Source organism: Mesoplodon bidens (assembly GCF_964165515.1).
Source record: "Mesoplodon bidens genome assembly, chromosome: 11".
NCBI classification, from domain to species: domain Eukaryota; kingdom Metazoa; phylum Chordata; class Mammalia; order Artiodactyla; family Ziphiidae; genus Mesoplodon; species Mesoplodon bidens.
In genome coordinates, this window is record NC_138167.1 from 57,973,858 (window position 1) to 57,996,193 (window position 22,336).

The 22,336-nt window shown below is 49.1% G+C and overlaps 1 protein-coding gene across 1 annotated transcript in view; it reads left to right on the forward strand.

The window, feature by feature from the left end:
* Nucleotides 1-9,546: 9,546 nt before the first annotated feature.
* TTLL8 (tubulin tyrosine ligase like 8) overlaps nt 9,547-22,336 on the forward strand; it is a gene marked incomplete at its 3' end in the record, with an annotated part of 47,624 nt that continues 34,834 nt past the window's right edge. Inside the window, 6 exon segments of the mRNA XM_081250234.1 lie at nt 9,547-9,630; nt 13,500-13,638; nt 14,287-14,360; nt 16,217-16,345; nt 17,233-17,347; nt 18,932-19,057. Of these exon segments, the coding sequence (XP_081106360.1) occupies nt 14,358-14,360; nt 16,217-16,345; nt 17,233-17,347; nt 18,932-19,057 (373 nt within the window). The 5' untranslated portion in view covers nt 9,547-9,630; nt 13,500-13,638; nt 14,287-14,357.

Here is a 22,336-nt window from a genome sequence, read left to right on the forward strand (position 1 = left end):
GCTCAGTGTTCTCTGGGGTGGGGCCGTTGTCCAAGGCTCTGAAAACTGACAGCTCACATCTCCACGTCTCGGTGGCCTCCGTGTCCCGGGTGGGCCAGGAAGACAAATGCCTTGGTCAGGCCCCCAAACAAACACGGGGGCAGCAAGGTGGCTCTCACCTGCACACAAGCAGACCCCACCCAGCTGCAGCCCACAGGGCCACCTCCCCTTCCTGCAGCTCCCCAGCCTGGACGGGAGCCACGGGGACAGTGCAGGTGATGCTGATGTCTCCTGGGGGTCCAGAAAGTCTGAGTCTTAGAGCTGGAATGCAGTGCCTGGGGGCTTAACATAGGCCTGCACTTTCTTATTTCAGAGAGAGCTTGAAAAATCCACACAAATGGGGTTTTAAAAGTGTATAGTCCTGTCTCTGTCGATTTACATTTTTGTGTGATATAGTTTAATACTGCCTGAGCAATAAATGCTAACATGTCAATGTGGCCCAGGTGCCTATTTAACTCTGGGTCTCTGGGTATTTCCGTGCCCAGGTCTGAAACAACTGAGAGGTAAAGCATAGGAGGGGGATGGGGGCGAGGGCCACCTTTTAATTTATTCATGATTTATGTTGCCCTGAGCCAGTCTGCAGTGGGATCTGGTGGAGACGGGAAAGGCACTGGGGCCCACCCAGGGGAATGCCACCACCCCTCACTGAGTGGGCGCGGAACCTCACTTTCAGGTTATCTTGGGAAGTTAAATGCAAAATAAAGATTTTTAAACCAAATAAAGATGACATCTAGATTTAGGAAAGTTACCAGGAGGAAGGCACTGATGGGGTGGGTGGATCTTTCCTTCTCACCCCTCCCTCCACAAAGATGCTGGACCAGAGAGGCAGGATATCTGGGTGGGGTGGGACACTGGCCGATGCTGGGAACCCCCGGGGCGGCGGGTCAGGCCCCACGAGTGACCCTGGGAACACCAGAGCACACTCCCTGGTGGGCTGGGGGCGTTCTGCTGGGGGACATCGGATGTTAGGTGCGGAGGAAGGCCCGAGGGTCCCAGGACAGAGCCTGCCCTGGACAGCCCGGCTGGTTCCGCAGGGGTGGGGGCCCGGGTGTGGCCCTCGGGTCTTTATGACCTGGGGGGCTCTGACTGCCAGGGCGGGTCTGTGTGACCCTGACACCCGGAGCGGGGCGGAACCGCGTGATCCCAGGCGGGGCGCGCGCCACTCGCGGGCCCTCCTCCCCGCGGACACCATGCCCGGCTCCCGGCGCCCCGGCCCCCGCGCGGGCCGTGGCCGCGCCTCGGACTGCAGCCCCTGCCGGGGGCCCCCCCTTGGAGCCCCCGACCGCGGCCTGTGGGACCCCACTCCCCCCGCGCGCCGTCGTCCCCGAAGCCGCTCCCGCCACCCCCTGCCGCCCGCGCGCCCGCGCAGCCCCACGCCCCGCGCCGGCCGCCGCCGAGCCGCGCTCCCCGGGTCCCCCTGTCGGCGCCCCGGTGCTGCACAATGCGCCGCGCGGCCCGGGCCTGTCACCCCGGGCAACCGGAGGACGCGGGACAGCGCGACGGGGGGCGAGGGCACGGGCCCCCGCCTGGGTGAGCACGGGACCAACCGCCCTCCGCCCCTCCGCCCCTGGGATTCTAGACCACCCCCGCGGAGTCCCGGACCTACCCTTCCTTCGGAGCTCCTGACCGCCCCTCTACTCCAGACCTGCCCAGCCCTCCACCTCTGGACCCCGCCTTCGGCCCCCCCACCCCGACCCTAGCCTGCGCCCCACCAACCCCAGACTTCCCCCTCCACCCCAGCCCTGCTCTCGCCCCTCTGAGTTCCCTACTTCTGTCAGCACTGATACCCCTTTGCAGGGGTCCAGGCAGTGGAAGGGAGGAAGGGCGAGGTGCCCGAGGCCGAGGCCGGAATGGAACCGTCTGAGTCTTCGGAAGGGGAGCAGAGAGGAGAATCTAGTCAGTATTGTCCTGCGCCCGCCGCCCTGGGTTTCCTGAAAGGGACCGCCGAGCTCAGGCTCGGGAAGGGGGCATCCGTCTGTTCTGTTGATCTGTCTGCCTATCCTTATTCCGAAGTACTTGCTTTAATTCCAGGAGCCTCGTAATAAGTCTTAATATTTCTCTGACTTTGTTCTTCAAGATGTGCTCAGGTTTTCTTGGACTTTTGCATTTTTTAAATCAATTGTTAATATAAGCCCTCCCCAACACACACACACACACACACACACACACACACACACACACACACACACACACACACACACGAGTCCTGCTGGGATTTTGTGATTCCATTGAATGTGTAGATCATTTGGGGTGAGAATTAACATCTTAATATCCAGACTTCTGACCATGAACATTAGCTCTTTCATTCTTGTCAGTAAGGTTCCCACTTTTAGTTACAGGTGTGTAAGACCTTTTGTTAGAATCACTCCCAGATAATCCATGCTTAACACTGCTGTAGGTGGCATTTTTTAGTTTCATTTTCTAATTGTCTCTAGTGTATAGAAATACAGTTGAATTCATTTTCCTGGCTTGGTGGTTGGTGACCTTGGTAAATCCACTACTAACCCATATAATTAGATTTGTTACATACACAATCATCACCTACAGATCTTTTCAGTCTTTATACCTCTTATTTCCTTTTCTTGCATTGTTGCATGGGCTAGCACTTTTGAGTATAATGTTGAATAGATATGATATAGTGGACATCTTTTTTTGTTTCCACACTCAAGATGAAAGTGCTCAGTGTTTCACCATGAAATATGATGTATAAGTTTTTTTTTATTTTTTAAACATGATTTTTTTTCACATTTCTTTGTCAAGTTTTCTTTGGCAAATTTATCTAAAATATTAAGTTTTCATTTTAGAACCTAGTTTATAGTTATATAACAGAGGCCTTAAACTGATCCAGGTTCACTAGGATACCTTTCTCTAAGCCCTAATGGTTAATATTTTCCCTATAAAATGTACAAGTATCTTTTAATTAAGTTGTCATTCACAAAAATTATAAATTAAACACCTATAAATTCTTGTTGCTATAAGTTTTAAAGGAAGTTCTCTTTATTCCTGGTTTACTGAGAGTTTTAAAACAAGTAGTTATTACATTTTATCATGTTTTCTTCTGCATATTTTTCCTTTAGTCTATCAAATGATTACGTTATGGATTTTCAAATATTAAACAAACTTTGTGTCCCTAGAACAAATACCACATGGTCAAGTGTACTGTTTTATATGACACTGGATTTGATTTACAAATATTTTAAGATTTTTGTGTCTATTTTTATGAGCAAGATTGGCTTGTAATATTTCTTTCTTTCAAAAAGGTCCTTGTCAGATTTTGGTGTTAAATGTATGACCTAATAAAAAAAACTTGAAAAAGAAAAAAAAATAAAGGGTTGAAAAGGCTTTTCTAGTTTCATCTTTAGTGAAAGGGTTTATATGGGGGTTTTTTGGGTATTCTTTTTTCTGAAATATTTGGAAAGATTGACCTGTAATGCCATCTAGGCCTGGCTTCATTGTGGGAAACACTTTAAATATGGAGTTAATTTGTTTAACAGAAATAGGCCCATCTGGATTTTCTATTTCTTTTATGTCACTTTTGATAAGCAGTGTCATTTAAGGAAAATGTCCATTTCATATGAATTGCCAAATTATTGACATGTGGATGTTCATAATATCTTTTTTTATTGAAGTATAGTTGATTTACAATGTTGTGTTCATTTCAGGTATACAGCAAAGTGATTCAGCTATATATATATGCTTTTTCAGATTCGTTTCCATTATAGGTTATTACAAGATATTGTTCCCTATGCTATACAGCAGGTCCTTGTTGTGTATTTATTTTGTAGATAGTAGTGTGTATCTGTTAATCCCAAACTCCTAATTTATTCCTCCCCCCCACCTTTCTCCTTTGGAAACCGTAAGTTTGTTTTCTATATCTGTGAATCTATTTCTATTTTGTAAGTAAGTTCATTTGTATCATTTTTTTAGATTCCACATATAGGTGATATCAAATGATATTTGTCTTTCTCTATCTGACTTACTTCACTTAATATGATAATCTCTAGGTCCATCCATATTGCTGCAAATGGCATTATTTCATTCTTTTTTGTGGCTGAGTAATATTTCATTGTATATGTATATATATGTATACCACATCTTCTTTATTCATTCATCTGTTGATGGACATTTAGGTCACTTCCATGTCTTGGCTACTGTAAATAGTGCTGCTGTGAACATGGGGGTGCACGTACCTTTTCAAATTAGAGTTTTCATCTTTTCCAGCTATACACCCAGGAGTGGGATTGCTAGATCATATGTAACCCTATTTTTAGTTTTTTAAGTAACCTTCATTCTGTTCTCCATAGTGGCTACACCAATTTACATTCCCACCAACAGTATAGGAGGGTTCCCTTTCCCCACACCCATTCCAGCATTTATTATTTGTAGACTTTTTGATGGTGGCCATTCTGACTGGTGTGAGGTGATACCTCATTGTAGTTTTGATTTGCACTTTTCTAGTAATTAGTGATATTGAGCATCTTTTCATGTGCCTATTGCCATTTGTATGCCTTCTTTGGAGAAATGTCTGTTTAGATCTTCTAAATCCCATTTTTTGATTGGGTTGTTTGTTTGTTTGATACTGAGCTGTTTATATATTTTGGAAATTAATCCCTTGTCAGTTGCATCATTTGCAAATTTGTTCTTCCAGTCCATAGGTTGTCTTTTCATTTTGTTTATGGTTTCCTTTGCTGTGCAAAAGCTTTTAAGTTTAATTAGGTCCCATTTGTTTATTTTTGCTTTTATTTTCAGTACTTTAAGAGATGGATCAAAAAATATTGCTGCAATTTATGTCAAAGAGTGTTCTCCCTATGTTTTCCTCTAGGAGTTTTATCCAGTCCTACATTTAGGTCTTTAATCCATTTTGAGTTTATTTTTGTATACGGTGTTAGAGAATGTTCTAATTTCATTCTTTTACCTGTAGCTGTCCAGTTTTCCAAGCACCACTTATTGAAGAGGCTGTCTTTTCTCTGTTGTATGTCCTTGCCTCATAGATTAATTGACCATAAGTACATGGGTTTATTTCTGGGCTCTGTATCCATTGAGCTATATTTCTGTTTTTGTGCCAGTACCATACTGTTCTGATTACTGTAGCTTTGTAGCATAGTCTGAAGTCAGGGAGTGTGATACTGCCAGCTCCATTCTTCTTTCTCAAGATTGTTTTGGCTATTCAGGGTCTTTTGTGTTTCCATACAAATTTTAAAATTATTTGTTCTAGTTTTGTGAAAAATGCCATTGGTAATTTGATAGGGATTGAATTGAATCTATAGATTGCTTTGGCTAGTGTGGTCATTTTAATATATTGATTCTTCCAATCCAAGAATACGGTATATCTTTTCATCTGTTTGTGTCATCTTCAATTTCTTTCATCAGCATCTTATAGTTTTTGGACTACAGGTTTTTTGCCTGCTTAGATAGGTTTATCCCTAGGTATTTTATTCTTTTCAATGCAATGATAAATGGTATTGTTTTCTTAATTTCTCTTTCTGATCTTTTGTTGTTAGTATATAGAAATGCAACAGATTTCTGTATAATAATTTTGTATCCTACAACTTTATACTGAATTCACTGATGAGCTCTAGTAGTCTTCTGGTGGCATCTTTAGGATTTTCTATGTATAGTATCATGTCGTCTGCAAACAGTGACAGTTTTACTTCTTCCTTTCCAATTCGGTTCCTTTTATTTCTTTCTCTTCTCTGATTGCTGTGGCTAGGGCTTCCAAAATTATGTTGAATAAAAGTGGTGAGAGTGGGCATCCTTATCTTGTTCCTGATCTTAGAGGTAATGCTTTTCACCACTGAGTATGATGTTAGCTGTGGGTTTGTCATATATGGACTTTATTATGTTGAGGTAGGTTCCCTCTAAGCCTGCTTTCTGGGGAGTTTTCATCATAAATGATGTTGAATTTTGTCAAAAGCCTTTCCTTCATCTATTGAGATGCTCACGTGGTTTTTATTCTTCAGTTTGTTAATGTGGTGCATCATGTTGACTGATTTGTGGATAATGAAAAATCCTTGCATCCCTTGGATAAATCCCACTTGATCATGGTGTATGATCCTTTTAATGTATTGTTGGATTCAGTTTTCTGGTATTTTGTTGAGGATATTTGCATCTGTGTTCATCAGTGATATTGGCCTATAATTTTCTTTTTTTGTGATATCTTTGTCTGGTTTTGGTATCAGGGTGATAGTGGCCTCATAGAATGAGTTTGCAAGTGTTTCTTCCTTTGCAGTTTTTTGGAATAGTTTCAGAAGGATAGGTGTTAACTCTTCTCTAAATGTTTGGTAGAATTTACCTGTGCAGCCATCTGATCCTGGACTTTCGCTGGTTGGGAGTTTTAAAATTACTAATTCAATTTCAATACTGGTAATTGGTCTGTTCATATTTTCTGTTTCTTCCTGGTTCAGTCTTAGGAGAGTGTACCTTTCTAAGAATTTGTCATTTCTTCTAGGTTGTCCACTGTATTGGCATAGAATTGCTTGCAGTAGTCTCTTATGATCCTTTATATTTCTGTGGTGTGGGTTGTAACTTCTCCTTTTTCATTTCTGATTTTATTGATTTGGGCCCTCTTCCTCTTCTTCTTGATGAGTGTAGCTAAAGATTTATCAATTTTGTTTACCTTTTCAAAGAACCAGCTTTTAGTTTCATTGATCTTTTCCATTGTTTTTTTTAGTCTCTATTTCATTTATTTCTGCTCTGATCTTTATGATTTCTTTCCTTCCACTAACTTTGGGTTTCCTTTGTTCTTCTTTTTCTAGTTGCTTTAGGTGTAAGATTAGGTTGTTTATTTGAGATTTTTCTCGTGTCCTGAGGTAGGCTTGTATCGCTACAACTTCCCTCTTAGAACTGCTTTTGCTATGTCTGACAGAGTTTGGATTGTTGTGTTTCCATTTTTATTTGTCTCCAGATATTTTTTAATTTCCTCTTTGATTTCTTCAGTCACTCATTGGTTGTTTAGTAGCATATTGTTTACCCTCCACGTGTTTGTGTTTTTTGCAGGTTTTTTTCTTGTAGTTGATTTCTAGTCTCATTGTGTTGTGGTCAGTCTATTTAGAGGTTTATCAATTTGAAAAAAAAAGTTTCAAAGATCCAACTTTTGGTTTTGCTAATTTTCTCTATAGTACATTTGTGGATTTTAAAAAAAAATTATTTATTTTTAATTTTGGCTGTGTTGGGTCTTCATTGCTGCATGCAGGCTTTCTTTAGTTGCGGAGAGCAGGGGCTACTCTTCGTTGTGGTGCACGGGCTTCTCATTGCAGTGGCTTCTCTTGTTGTGGAGCACAAGCTCCAGGCGCAGGCTCAGTAGTTGTGGCACACGGGCTCAGTAGTTGTGGCGCACAGGCTTAGTTGCTCCACAACATGTGGGATCTTCCCGGACCAGGGATCGAAGCCGTGTCCCCTGCATTGGCAGGCAGATTCTTAACCACTGTGCCACCAGGGAAGTCCCCAAAAAAACATTTTGTTAATGTCTCCTCTGGTGATATCTGGTATTGATAATTTGTTTGGGTTTGAATTTGCTGGTAGTTTTCTGGTGATTTCTTTGGGTTTGACTTTGAGGTGATCTTTCTAATATCTGAGATGGATGCTTCATGATTGTCCTTAGCCTTTATTATTTTCCACTATTTGCATCTACAGCTAAAAATTGCTTTATAAACAGAACCTAGCTACAAGATTCGATACTTGGTATTTTAACTCTCATTTAGTTAAGAAACATACATTACTTTTTATCCTGATCTCCTCTTTGACGCGGGTTATTCAGAAGCACATTTGTGAAATGTGTGTTAGTCTCCTGTTGTTACTTTGTCTTCTGATTAAACTCCCTGACTTCACGGCTCTGTGATCAGGGGACATGATCTATGTGGCTACTGTCCCTTTGAAATTGGTTAAGAACTTCTCTGTGGTCAATTTTAATAAATGTTCCCTGTGTCCTGGAATGAGCAGGATGGCGGCCACTGAGCGAGGTGTTCTGTGTGCTCGTGAGGTGAGGGTTGGACAGTCACATTCAATCCTCATCCTCACTGACCTTTGTGGTTGTGTCAGTGACTGAGGGCAGTGCCTGTCACTATCTGCAGCTGAGGCTACTTTGTCCTCCTGGTGGTCCTGCCAGCCCTACTCTGGTTTGTAACTGACTTTGTCCAGAACTCCCCACGTGTAGAAGCTCTCAGATGCACCTTGGTGTCTGCTTTGTCAGTTGAATGTATTGTATTTTTTCCCCCAGTCTAGGGTTTGTCTTCTCGTTTTCTTAGCTGAGGAGAACATTTCAATTTTGATAAAGTCTGATTTGCCCATTTTAGCTTCGATGGTCAGTGCTTTTTTTTTTTTTTTTTTTTTTGCGGTACGTGGGCCTCTCACTGTTGTGGCCTCTCCCGTTGCGGAGCCTGACGTGCAGGCTCAGCGGCCATGGCTCATGGGCCCAGCCGCTCCGCGGCACGTGGGATCTTCCTGGACCGGGGCATGAACCCACGTCCCCTGCATCGGCAGGCGGACTCTCAACCACTGCGCCATCAGGGAAGCCCGATGGTCAGTGCTTTTGTGGAGCATCTCGGACTTGCTGCCTTGCCCAAGGCTCTGAGAGCCCCCCCGGCTCCTGTGCACACTTTCACACTTGCGCCTGTGACCCACGTCCACTTACCGTGTGTCCCCAGTTGGGGCTAGGGCTCCCCTCTCCGTGTGGACGGGCCGCTGCTGCAACCCCACCCCCGCTCAGGGCCTCGGTGCTCTCCCTTGCCTGCATCAGTTGGCTCTGAGGCTGTGGGTCTCTGGGGTCCACGGGTTGGAGGGAGCTGCAGGTGGAGCAGGTGGGTGGGTGGCCGGGGTGTCCACTCCCTGCCTGCCCACCTGGGATGCTCTTTGGACGTCCAGGGACCATGGGTCCAGGAGGCGTCGGGAGGTCGGATGGTCTGCCGGGGTGTGTATGTTGCAGGATCATCTGCCCCGTGGAATTCAAGCCACCATCTGGGCTGAGATGGCCCAGCGTGGACAGGGAGGTGAAGCACAGATGTCTAAGGTCCAGGCCTGGGCTTGGCCACAGTTAGGGCGTGGGGAGAGAGAAGGGGCGGCAGTGAGGGAGGGAGAGCGGGTTTCAGGGGAGCAGGGACTGGCCGGCTGAGTGTCCAGTGCTGGCAGAGGCCAGGATGCAGAGAGTGACCACGGGATTGGCCTGTGCATGTGTGACCTTGGCCCGAGCTTGTCTGTGGTGGAGCCAGCAGACGGGCTGTGGAGAGAGGAGAGACGAGAGGTGGAGGAGGGAGTGGGCAGGGTGCAGGGATGAGGGTTTTCATTGTAATGTTTATATGGACGCTGCTACACTGATGGGAGTCTGGTGGCCAGGGTCCAGAGAGGAGCCCAGAGGGGCTGGTGGCCGGAAGGCTGGCCCAGGCAGAGGCGAGGGCTGACCGAGTGCCATGGGGGGCTGGACATGGGGATTAGGCTGGTGTCTCCTGAGTCCGAGCGTCACTTGTTCGCTCTTTCCTTTGCCTTGATGTCTGTTTCTCTCTTGTAGAATTAAAACGAGGAATTTCCCAAGACTTGATTTCTTCCCCCAAATTAGACAAATACAAAATAGCAAGACAATTAACGGACAAGGCAATCAAGGTAAATGCTCTTTGGGGCTCAGTGGGAGGGGTACTTTTAAGAACAGAAATTCGTTTTGGAATTTGGAGATTGAGTTTGTTGCCTCTGACCCCCCCCCGCCGAGGTGAGGCACCCCCCGCAGTCCTGGCCCCCGCGTGGAGGCTTCTGCCAGTTACTTTATGTTTCAGCTGTACTTTTGAAATAGGTAATGCTTTCAAAATTCAAAAAATGCAGACACATACATGGTAAAAATCTCTCCTGCAGCCATGCAGTCGTGTGACTGCAGCTGTGGACACACATCCCAGACAAGGGACAGACTCCTAGTGACTCACAGACCCCCTCCCATCCGCTCCCCCTGCCCCAGACCCCAGGGTGACACGGTGAGGACAGTTGCATGTGAGAGGGGTTTGTGCCCAGGAGAGGAACTCTGGGGCTCGAGTGGGGCAGCTGGCATACCCACCCACTTCCCCAAGGGGGAGGCCTACGTTTCACCAGAATGGGAGAATTTGGGGGAAATAAAGAAGGACAAGCGTTCTTCAAATGGGGGCAGATGGCTCCACGCTACCACTTTGAGAATATGATCCTCTCTCCTTATCATGCATTCGCGTTGCTCAGGCTGGGACAGTGGGGAAGCACTGACAAATCCAACACACAGTAACACGTGGAAATGTGCTCATTCCCTTAACTTTCTTCTGAAGCACAGCACGCACATGCGAGTGTACAGATCATAAATGCACAGCTCAGGCTGTGATGGGCTGGATGTACCTGGAGAGAGAAGCACAGCCCAGGTGACATATGTAATCAGCATCAACTCCTACAGACATGACAGAGCACCTCTGCCCCGTTGGAAGCTGCCTCCTGCCCTAGTTATTCCCAAATCCTGGCAGCCACTGATGTGCTTTTTTCATGCTTCCTACCACTGTCCTTTCTGGGACTTCATATAAGTAGAATTTAATTTTCAGATTTTCTTCTGAGACCTTAAAACATATAAACATTCAGGGCTACAAACATCCCACTAAGTACTGCTTTAGCTGCATTTCAAAAGATTTCATTTCGTAGTGTTTTTTTTTTTTTGCAGTACGCGGGCCTCTCACTGTTGTGGCCTCTCCCGTTGCGGAGCACAGGCTCCGGACGTGCAGGCTCAGCGGCCATGGCTCACGGGCCCAGCCGTTCCACAGCATGTGGGATCTTCCCGGACCGGGGCACGAACCCACGTCCCCTGCATCGGCAGGCGGACTCTCAACCTCTGCGCCACCAGGGAAGCCCTCGTAGTGTTTTTGATGAGATTCAGTTCAAAGTATTTTATAATTCATATTATTGTTTTTCATTGATTGTGTGTTACTTAAAACTATACTGCTTACTTTCTAAACTGGTGGCTATTTTTCTAGTTATTTTGTTATTGATTTCTAGTTTGATTGCCTGTGGTTGAGAATGTAATGGGTACAATGTTATTCCATTGAAATGTGTTCAGACCTGCTTTATACCTAGCATTTTGTTAATTTATATAAAAGTTGATGTAGAGTGCTATATTCACAGCCATCAGGGTAGAGCTTGTTATTTGCGTTGTTGAAGTCTTCTAGCCTTATTGAAATTTCTTGTCTCTGTGTTCTCTAATTTACTGAGAGAAACATGTTAAATATCCTATTGTAATTGTGGATTTGTCTACTTTGTGTTTCTGCCAGTTTTTGCTCTATATAATTTATAGCCATCTCAATGGGTGCAAATGTATCTTTCTGGTGAATTGAATGTTTTCTTTAAATTATGGGATGATTTTCTTTAATGATGTTTTTTTGTCTCAAAGGCTATTCTGTCTCATATATAGATCCTTTTATTTTTTATCTATCTGTAGGGTTGTGCTTTTGATTTTCTCCTGTAAACAACATAGATTTAGATTAAAAAAATATATAGTCTGGCACTCTTTTCCTTTTAACTGGAGCATTTTGTGTATTTATCTATAATTAAACACTGGTATATTCCCATCGTGTTTCATTCATTTGGTTTGCACTCTCTGCTCAGTTTTTCTCTCCTTTCATGATTCCTTGTGGACTGATTACTTTTTATTATTCCATTTTCCCTCTCTTTTTTTTTTTTTTTTTTTTTTTTGCGGTACGTGGGCCTCTCACTGTTGTGGCCTCTCCCGTTGCGGAGCACAGGCTCCGGACGCGCAGGCTCAGCGGCCATGGCTCACGGGCCCAGCCTCTCTGTGGCATGTGGGATCTTCCCGGACCGGGGCACGAACCTGTGTCCCCTGCATCGGCAGGCGGACTCTCAACCACTGTGCCACCAGGAAAGCCCCATTTTCCCTCTCTTATGTTAGAAATCTTGTACTCTTTTTTGTCCTTTTGTAGTTCCCTTATGTATTGTACTGTGTTGACTTACTAAAGTTAATCGGATTTTCTGAAGTCATTCAGTTCGACTCCAGTTAAGGAGAGGATTGGAGGCGGCTGGGTGGTCTTGCTGGAGCTGCAGGGCACTGACATTCCTGCTGTTGTCATACTCCCTGCCCACCTCTCCTCACAGTGGCCCCTGTCGTGGTGCACAGCCCTGTCAAGGGTGAGGCCAGGCTTTGGACTGAGGTTCTTATTAGAAGGGGGCTTGGAGGTCTTTCATGTGGGCACTGGGACTTGAGCTCTCACTGTCTGGCCACAAGCCCACACGTTCTTGGCATGTGTTCTCAGTCCTCCCACTGGGACCTGTGTAGCTACCAATGCTGCTTAACAAATCACCATGAATTTAGCTGCTTAAACACACCACGTATTATCTCCTGTGGGTCAGGGGTCCAGGCTGGGTCCTCTGCTCAGTGTCTGTCAAGGGTGAAATGAAGCATCAGCCAGATGGGGTCTCATCTGAAGGCTCAACAGGGGAAGGAGGTGCTTCCAAGCTTCCTCAGCTTATTGGCAGAATTAATTTCCTTGTGGCACCTTCTTCAAAGCCAGCAGTGGAGAGAGACAGTCTCTGCTGTTTTCAATCTCTGACTTGAGAGAATCCTGGACCCTCTTTTAAGCGGCATACCTGATTAGGTCAGGCCCACCCAGGATAATCAGTCTTTCAAATTCAGAGTCTAATTAGGACCCTAGTGCGTTTGAGCCACCTCCCCCTGCTGCTCTGGCCTCCTCTCCTACTCTCACAAGTTAATGAGGCCCTAAGCTCATGAGGCCCTAAGCTCACTGCTGACCATACCCCTGTTCCCTGACCCTGCCCTGCAGCTGCTGCCCTCTGACTCTGTCCAACGGATGTGTCCAGGCTGTGTCCTCAGCAGCATGGGCCCTGGGGCTCCAGCATGACCATCACTCTCCTGCCCCCTGTCCCTCATCTGGGAAGGCAGAGGACGCCAGCTACCAACTCCCTGCCTGGCCCCTGGCAGCTGGGCTCATTCCCACAGTGATGGGCAGAGTCCCCAGCTCTCCTGGTGCTGGCCCTGGGCAGTTTGCACTGCCCCTCCAGCCATTGGTGGGCACTTGTTCCCCCCTCTCCTCTCAAACCTCGGGCAGCTCCCCCACCCCAGGCATGAGGAATGGTCACCTTTGCAGAGAAAAGAAAGCCGCAGAGCACAGGCCCTCAGGCCCTGTCCTGCATCCCACCTTTCAGACCTGGAGCTGCCCTGAGGTGGGGTCTGAGCCTCAGGAAGCACTGAGGTCCTGGCTGTGCTGTGCCTCCTGGCCTCCACATTTGGGGCAGCAGGCACACACGCGGTGGAGTGGGCCTGCCCGGGGGCTGCCCGGCCCCAGCCCGTCAGCCGTCCCAGCGCTCCTGGGTGATTTTCTCAGAGCAGAACACAGGTGTCTTCCCGCTCGTGCAGCCTGTGTCATCCTGATAGTAGACTCCTCTTGCTGAGACAAAATTAACTCGTTTTCAATTCTTTAATTTCAAATACGCTCTTGCAATTCAAGGAAAAGAAGATCTTCTCCATCTACGGACACTACCCGGTGATCCGGGCCGCCCTGCGGAGGAAGGGCTGGGTGGAGAAGAGGGTCCACTTTCTGTCCAAGGTCGTTCCAAGTGTTGAAGACGAAGGGGAAGGAGCGCCGGGTAGAGTATCGGAGGCGTCTTGTGTTTCGTGTGAGATGTTTGTGTGTGTGTCACGAGGACCCAGACGTGACTCGATTCTGCAGGTCCTGTGCTGTGGCCTCACCCTTGGGGAAGGAGTCACCTCCTGGCCCCCGCCTCAGGCATCCAGGCACTGATGAACCCTTTCACACCCTGGTACTGGTCACTTCTTGGTGTCCCACCGTCCATGCCCAGACCTCCTCCTGTGTCTGGATGGTGTTCATCATCCTTTAGCGGCCTGGCCCTGGCTGTCCCTCCTCTGGCCCCATGCTTGGCCCCCTGCAGTGCCCACTGCACCCAGTCCCTGGTCACTGGTCCTCCCTGACCCCACCTGCGCCTACCCCCTGCTCTGCCCAGAGTCTTCGTCCTCTTGGCTCCAGGGTCTGCGCTGGGCCCCGTCCCACACGGTGCTTGAGACCCACCTCACGGCCCCGCCCACGTCCCGGGTCCCCGACCCTGGCACGGCCCCTGGTGGGGGTGCCATGCAGTGGACACCCGAGCCTGACTCGACCCTGCTCCTTTCGGGACCCACGGGGGCACCTGCTCCGCACTGGGCCCTGTCGTGGGCCCGGCTGTGGTCACGCCTTCCGGCCATGATGCACTGACATCTCCTGTGTGTTGTGTTTGCAGAAAACAAACATGCTGAAGGCAAAGAAAATCAAGAAGTGGCTTTGGAGAAAACAGATGACATCCACGATGTGATGGTAGGTCCCCATGGGCTCCGGAGGGGCCTCGGGTGACATTTACCTGCCTTTGTGCCGCATCCTGGGGGAGGGGATGTGGCAAAGCCACGGTCACGCCCGGCCTCGAGGACATGCGTGCGTGTTCATGCGTGTGCACGTGTGTGCATCCGTGTGCCCCGTGTTTCTGAGTGTCCCCGTGTGTGCCTCTACGTGTGAGCAGGCAAGCTGGGCCTGTCATCTGTGGAAACCCTGTGGGACAGGATCAGCACAGCCCCCAGGCGGCGACAGTGGCGGTGGAGTCTGCTGGACGCAGCGCCTGCCTGCGGGGCAGGGCAGCTGCCACAGGGCCCAGCTCCCAGGCCTTGATGCTCCCTGGTAGCAGGTCAGCCATCAGGGATGGGCTTTGTAGAGCTGTGCTGCCCCGGGAGGGCTCTGCCAGCCGGTAACAGAGGGTCACTGCGGCTCAAGGGGAGGGAAGAAAGTTAAAACAAGACCAAACAGCATCCACCGCGAGCAAGCGTGACGCGTTGACCACCCTGAAGAGCTCCTGTCCCTCCTGTGGCCCCGTGAACAGAACGAAAAGACGAGCCACTCAGGGAGGTACTTGCAGGGCTTACGAGTTAAAAGATCTGATACTCAGAACATGTGACGCGCTCACATGTCAGTGGCAGATGACGATCCAATAGAAACGGGCAAAGACCCGACAGGCTGGGGAGCCCATCACTGCAAGTTCCCAGAGCATATTCCTTTTTGTGAAAGTCGACCATGAGGCTGGGGGGCCGTCCGCGGGTACGGGGCGTGGGGAGTCGGCGGGGGTGGGTCCAGGGGGCCGGGCCTGCGCGGGAGCGTCAGCTCTGGACCGAAGGCCGTTTCTCACCCCGGGCGACCGGGAGGCCACCAAGCTGCTGTCTATGCTTCCGTGTACGACGGTTCATCACACAGTGTGACAAATGACACTTACACGAGAAGGTGGCAGCAGGAGCTGTACATGTCATTCTGAGAGCGGGAACGAGGACCAAGGGCTCGAGCCCAGCGTTCAGGGAGCTGGGTGGGTGCGTTTCGGAAGTGGCATTGGCGGCCTGGGCCCCAGCAGCCCCCTCCCTGCACCCCCCAGCAGCAGTGCTGCTGTCGAGTTGGGGGAGCCAGTCCTGCCGGAACACAGGGGTCAAGGTGGATTGCCCTGAGTCACGGGGGGCTTAGGTGGTCCTTATATGCTGTCTGCGGACAGTGACCGCAAAGGGTGTCCGGGTCATCTCTATGGGTAGGATTTTGGAGAATCTTTCCCTTTCCTGGTATCTCTTTGTATGGTTAGAAATTTTTACCAAAAACATGCCATTTTTGTAAACACAAAAGCTCAGACACCAAGGACACCCCTGTCACCCACCCGTTTCTCGCCCCGGGCGCCCGGGTGGCCACCACGCCGCTGTCTAAACTTCCGTGTACGACGGTTCATCGCACACTGTGACAAATGACAGCTACTCTCCTGGGCCCCTGCATTCTGAAGGTGTGGGGGCAGCGGAGGAGCCTGTGTCCCAGGTGCCAGGGAGGGGAACTCTCCCAGGTCCACATGTGGTGTGTCCCTGCGGCCGGCATGGGCACCCACGGGAGGCGCAGCTCAGACCCCACTCGGGGCCCCTGCAGCCCAGAGCCTGAAGCCCCCCACCCCCGTGCCATCAGAAGCCCTGTGTGGTAGCTGCTCCCACGTGAGCCCGCGGGAGACCCTCGAGGAACGTGCGAGGCCGTAGTCAGGATGGGAGAGTCACAGAAATCACACACCGCTTCTCACCTAAACCCCGGTTCCTTTAGTCTTGGCGTGTCCCATTGTCAGAGACGTGAGCCTTGGGTGCTGGGTGTGGATAAAGGTTTTTTCTTGCCAGTCCAGGTTGGTAATAAATGAAACACCATACTTCCTCTGGACAGTCAAAAGGGACATCATTGACTATCACAGTCTGAGCTGCGACCAGATGCTGAATCACTACGGGAAGACAGCGTCCTTCACCACCAAGGTGAGTGGGAGGGCTGGGGGCACAGGCGGGGCAGCACCCTGCCTCCTGAAATGCCAGCACCTCCGGAGCTGGGAGAGCCACCCGTGGACTGGTTCCCTGGGGGATCCTCTCCAGGACTGGAGCCTCCTGCTGGCGCGGCCCGGCATCAGTGTCCAGAGCCCCTCAGTGCTGCTGCTCTCAAACCGCCCCCCCCAGAGCCCCTGTGCCCCTCGCCCTGTGTCCCTGGGTGGCCCCAAGGCCACAGAAGCACTGTCCTCTGGGCACACAGGCCAAGCCCAAGACAGGGCAGGTGACGGCTGCCACTGCAGCCCGAGCCAGGCTCTGGGCCCTGGAGGGGCTCTGGATTCCAGGGGGGCCGGGCCACCCTTACCTGTGCTGTGACTTCCAACTGCAGAGGGCTACTGCCACACGGGCACTTCCTGCCCTCACCCCCTTTCAGCCGCCAGCCCCTCCAGGCAGCTGTTCCCCATTTACCCTGAAGGCTGAGGTTAGGGGCGGGGCCAGCCTGGGACGGACAGGCCTGTGTGTACCCCTGGGAGAGATTGGGTAAAAGGGCTTCCCTGGCAACAAGGGCACCATCCCCTAAACCCTCAAGGGAGACAGAGGGGCAGGGACCAAGTGCACGGCTGCCCCCGGGGCTCCCGGTAGGGCTCTGGCCCCCTGCAACGCATCCTTGCCAGGCTTTGGGCCGCTGGTGTCCTTCCAGGGGTGGGCGATGCCTGCGGACGGCCCAGTGGGGCCGGGCGGCTGGGGAGGGGCCGCTCCAGGAGGTGCCCTCCCAGGAGCCCACTGGAGCCGGTGCTGCCCAGCCAGCCTGCGGGCACTAAGACCGGTCCGAGCTGGCCCGGCGTGTGGCCGGTGGGCCTGACAAGCCGCTGTCTCTGGAGATCGGGCTGTGTGTGAGCCTGCGGAGCCTGCCGTGGTACGTCCAGGCCAACCCTGACTCCTTCTTCCCACGCTGCCATGACCTCTGCACCGAGAGCGGGAAGCAAGAGTTCCTGGGTGAGTGGCTGGCGGCCCGGCCGAGGTGCCTGGCATTGAGCGTTGGGCCCGGAAACCCTGCGGGGCCTCTTTCTGGCCCACCTTCCTGCAGGAGGGGCCCCAGGGCTGGGGGTGGGGGTGGGGTGATGGGGGAGGGCCCGGTGCCATCCCAGCACCTGGGACCTCAGCTCTGTTTCACGTGGTAAGAGCCAGTCTAGTAACTTCCATGGGCAGCATCTGCAAGACAGGAGGCCAAGTGTCAGCAGCTTGGTTCTGATGGGGCTTCTGGGAGAGGCTGGCATGGGGATGGTGCTGGGCCCGGGTCTGGGTGCCTGGGGCACACGGGGACGACGGGGTCTGGGCTGGGGACAAAGGCTGGTCCCTGGTTCGATCTGCCTGGAGGCACAGGAGAGAGGAGAAGGTCAGGGCAGGCAGGGAGGGGGTTGTTCAGGGGGGACCCGTGTTTCCTAAGCACCCATCTCGGGGGCTGTAGAGAGCGACATCTGCCCAGCACTCCTGCCTATGCCCTGACCGCAGGCCGGGGCTCCCAGGAGCCAATGGTCGGATGCAGGACAAGGCAGGGTCGGGGCAGGGTCAGAGGTGACAAGTGCAGTGGGGGCAGGACCGTGAGCAGGGGCCTCACAAGATGGGGGAACGGGTGGAGACCCAGAGGAGAAGGAGGCTGAGGGCAGCTGGCTGGGGAGCTCCAGGCCAGCCCTGGAGCAGGCAGTGTGCCCGCACGTCCTCGGGCATAGGGGCTGGTGATCTCAGGAGCATTTGTTCTGATGGACGGAGGAGGGTGGGTGAGGGGCTGCGTGGGGGGCTCAGGTTCTGGATGTTTCCAGGGCAGCAGTAGCTGCCAGGCAGGTGGATGCCGGGTAGGGTGGCCTCAGCTGAGGTGGGGAAGGAGCAGGTTTGTGAAAGAAGTTGCTGGAATATCCCGCTACTTGGGGTGGGGAGCAGCCTTCCTTCCCAGGCCCCTCACGGAGGTGAGGCTCCCCTGGCCGCTGCCCCTGGCCGCTGCCCCTGGCATGTGACAGGCGCTCAGAGGCAGCCTGGCCCCATGCCTGGGTCTGGGAGACCCTGAGCTGCCTCTGCGCTGGTGGATACAGCAGGGCCCCCAGCCAGCCACAGTTAGAGCAGTGGGAGCCAACATGTCCAGGAAGGTCTGGAGGGGCTCGTGGGGAGGGTCCCGGTGCTATCAGCAGGGGGCTCTTCTAGAAGGATCCCTCTGTGCAGGGCTGAGGACACGGGGGCAGGGAGAGGTGGTGACGGTGCCCACAGACCGTGGCCCTGGGGGTGCAGGAGATGGGCAGGAAACGGGGTGCGTGGATTCTGCCTCTGGGTCTGTAGGCAGAGTGGATGCACAGCTGGGGTGGAGGTCCTGGGATGGATGAGACTCCCCTCCGCAGAAGAGGGAGGATGAGTGTGGAGGTGGAGGGTGTGGGCACGGCGGGGCAGTGGGGGAGCGCCCGGCCCCCGGAGGGCTCTGAGGCAGGAGTGAGCCCCCCGCACGCAGTGGGATGCCCGGGCTGGGCATAGCTGGTGCTGGCTGAGTTCCCGACCCAGCGCAGGCAGGGGGGCGAGGCCTTGGTATCCTTTCAGATGACTTCCGGTGCACGGTGGCCTCCAGCATCCTCAAGTGGGTGGTCAGCCACCAGAACTGCAGCAGGATCACACCCAAGGGCTGGAGGGAGGAGACCGGTGACAGTGACCCCAGCAACAAGCAAGGTGTGTGCCACCTTGGCATGGCCAAGGCCGTGCCACCCCGGGAGGACAGTGGCAGGAGGGGCCATGGAGCTGTGCATCCAGGGTGAGCTGCAGCTCTGCCCCGACCCCCAGTCTCTTCCAGCAGAATGCCATGGGAATGGCGCTCCTGGGTCATGTAGGGAGTCGTGGGCCACAGTGGGTTTAGGCCTACAAGACCCAAATAAGTCCTTTTTGTTGTTATTCACTTTCACAGAACAGTTTTAGGTTCACAGCGAAGTTGAGCAGGAGGAACAGAGTTGTCCCATGTACCCTCTGCCCGTTCCTCCCCTGTATCAACATCCTCCTCCAGATGGTACATTTGTTATAAGTGATGAACCTACACTGACACATCATCATCACCCAGACCCCACAGTTTACATCAGGGTTCCCTCTTGGTTTGGACAAATGTATAATGACATGTATCCACTGATATAGTATCTTTCAGAGTAGTTTCACTGCCCTAAAAATCCTCTGTGCTCAGCCTGTTCATTCCTCCTTCCCCCCAACATCTTATTTTTTATTGTTTCCACAGCTTTGCCTTTTCCAAAGTGTCATACTGTTGGAATCATACAGTATATATGACTCAGACAGGCTTCTTTCACTTACTAATGTGCATTTAAGGTCCCTCCATGTCTTTTCATGACTTGATAGCTCGTTTCTCTTTAGCACTGACTAACATTCCACTGTCTGGATGGAACAGAGTTTGTTCATCCTGTCACCTGTTGAAGGACATCTTGGGTGCTTTCAAGTCTTGGCAGTTATTATTAGAGTTGCATACAGGCTTTTGTGCAGCTGTAAGTTTTCAACTCACTTGGTAAATACCAAGGATCACGACTGCTAGATAATATGGCAAGAGTATGTTTAGTTTGGTAAGAAACTGCCAAACTGTGTTCCAAAGTGGTTGCTACACCATTTTGTGTTCCCACCAGCAATGATGAGAGTTCCTGTTGCTCCACATCCTGGTGAGCATTTGGTGATGTCAGTGCTCTGGATCTTGGCTGTTCTAATAGGTGTGTAGTGGTATCTCATTGTAGTCTTAATTTGCATTCCCCTGACAATGTATGATGTTAAACATCTTTTAATATACTTATTTGCCATCTGTATATATTCTTTGGTGAGAAGTCTGTTCAGCTTCCCTCCAGTTTTAAATCGGGGTGTTTGTTTTATTGTTGAGTTTTAAGGGTTCTTTGCATATTTTGGATACCAGTACTTTATTGTATGTGTCTTTTGCAAATATTTTCTCCAACTTTACAGCTTGTTTTCTAATTATGTTGATGATGTCTTCCACAGAGCAGAAGTTTTAAATTTCAGTGAAGTCCAACTTATCAATTATTTTTTTCATGGATTGTGCCTTTGGTGTTGTATCTAAAAAGTCGTCATCATACCCAAGTTCATCTTGGTTTTCTCCTGTGTTATCTTCTAGGGGTTTTATAGCTTTGTGTTTCAACTTAGGTCTATGATCCATTTTCAGTTAATTTCTATGAAGGGTGTAAGGTCTGTATCTAGATTCTTTTTTTTTTTTTTTTTTTGCATGCAGATATCCATTTTTTCCAGTACCATTTGTTTGAAAAGACTATCTTTGCTCCATTGTATTGCCTTTGTGCCTTTGTCAAAGATCAGTTGATGATATTTGTGTGGGTCTATTTCTGGGCTCTCTACTCCACTGATCTATTTGTCTCTTTTTCACCAATACCACACTATCTTGATTATTGTAGATTTATTGTAAAGCTCAAATTTAGATGGTGTCAATCTTCCAACTTTGTTCTTCTCCTTCAACATTGCATTGGCTATTCTGGATTTTTTGCCTCTCCATATAAACTCTAGAATCAGTTGGTCAATATCCACAAAATAACTTGCTGGGATTTTGATTGGGATTGCTTTGAATCTATAGATCAAGTTGGGAAGAACTGACATCTTGACAATGAACTTTTTCTATTCATGACCATAGAATATCTCTCCATTAATTTGTTCTTCTTTGATTTAATTAATCAGAGTTTTGTACTTTTCCTCATATAGATCTTGTATATATTTTGTTAGATTTATTTAATTATGTATTTATTTCATATTTGGAATACAAATGTAATGGTGTTTTGTTTTTAATTTCAAATTCCAATTATTAATTGCTGGTGTATAGGAAAGTGATTGACCATAACCACTTACTAGTTCCAGAAGTTGTTTTGTTGTTAATTCTTTTAGATTTTCTACCTAGACAATCATGTCATCTCTGAATAAAAACAGTTTTATTTCTTCTTTCCCAATTTGTATACTTTTAATTTCCTTGTCTTGTTGCATTAGCTAGGATTTCCAGTATGATGTTGAAAAGGAGTGGTGAGAAAGGACATCCTTGTTTTGCTCCTGATTTTAGTAGGAAAGATTCTAGTTTCTCACCATTAAGTATAATGTTAGCTGTAGGTTTTTTGTAGATATTCTTTATCAAGTTGAGGAAATGCCTCTCTATTCCTAGTTTGTTGAGAGTTTTTATCATAAGTGGGTGTTGAATTTTGTCAAATGCTTTTTCTGCATCTATTGATATGATCATGTAATATTTCTTCTTTAGCTTGTTGGTATGATGGATTACATTAATTGATTCTTGAATGCTGAACGAGTTTTGCATACCTGGGATAAATGTGACTTGGTCATGGTGTATAATTCTTTTTATAAATTGTTAGATTTAATTTGCAAATATTTTGCTGAGGATTTTTGCAAATATGTTCATGAGAGATTTTGGTCAATAGTTTTCTTTTCTTGTGATACCATTGTCTGGTTTTGGTATTAGGGTAATGCTGGCCACAGAGAATGAGTTACAAAGTATTCCCTCTGCTTCTATCATCTGAAAGATATTGTAGAGAATTGGTATACATTTTTCCTTAAATGTTTGGTAGAATTCACCTGTGAATCCATCTAAGACTGGTGCCTTCTGTTTTGGAAAGTTATTAACTATTGATTCAATTTCTTTAATAGATATAGGACTATTCAGATTGTCTATTTCTTTTTCTTTGAGCTTTGGCAGATTGTATATTTCAAAGAATCAGTCCATTTCACCTAGATTATAAAATTCGTCGGCATAAAGTTGTTCATAGTATTCCTTTATTATCCTTTTAATGTCCATGAGATCTGTAGTGATGTCTCCTCTTAGTTTTATGATATTAGTAATTTATGTCATCTATCCTTTTTTGTTTTTAGTTAACCTGACTAAAGGCTTATTAATTTTATTGATGTGTTCAAAGAACTAGCTTTTGGTTTCACTTATTTTCTCTATTG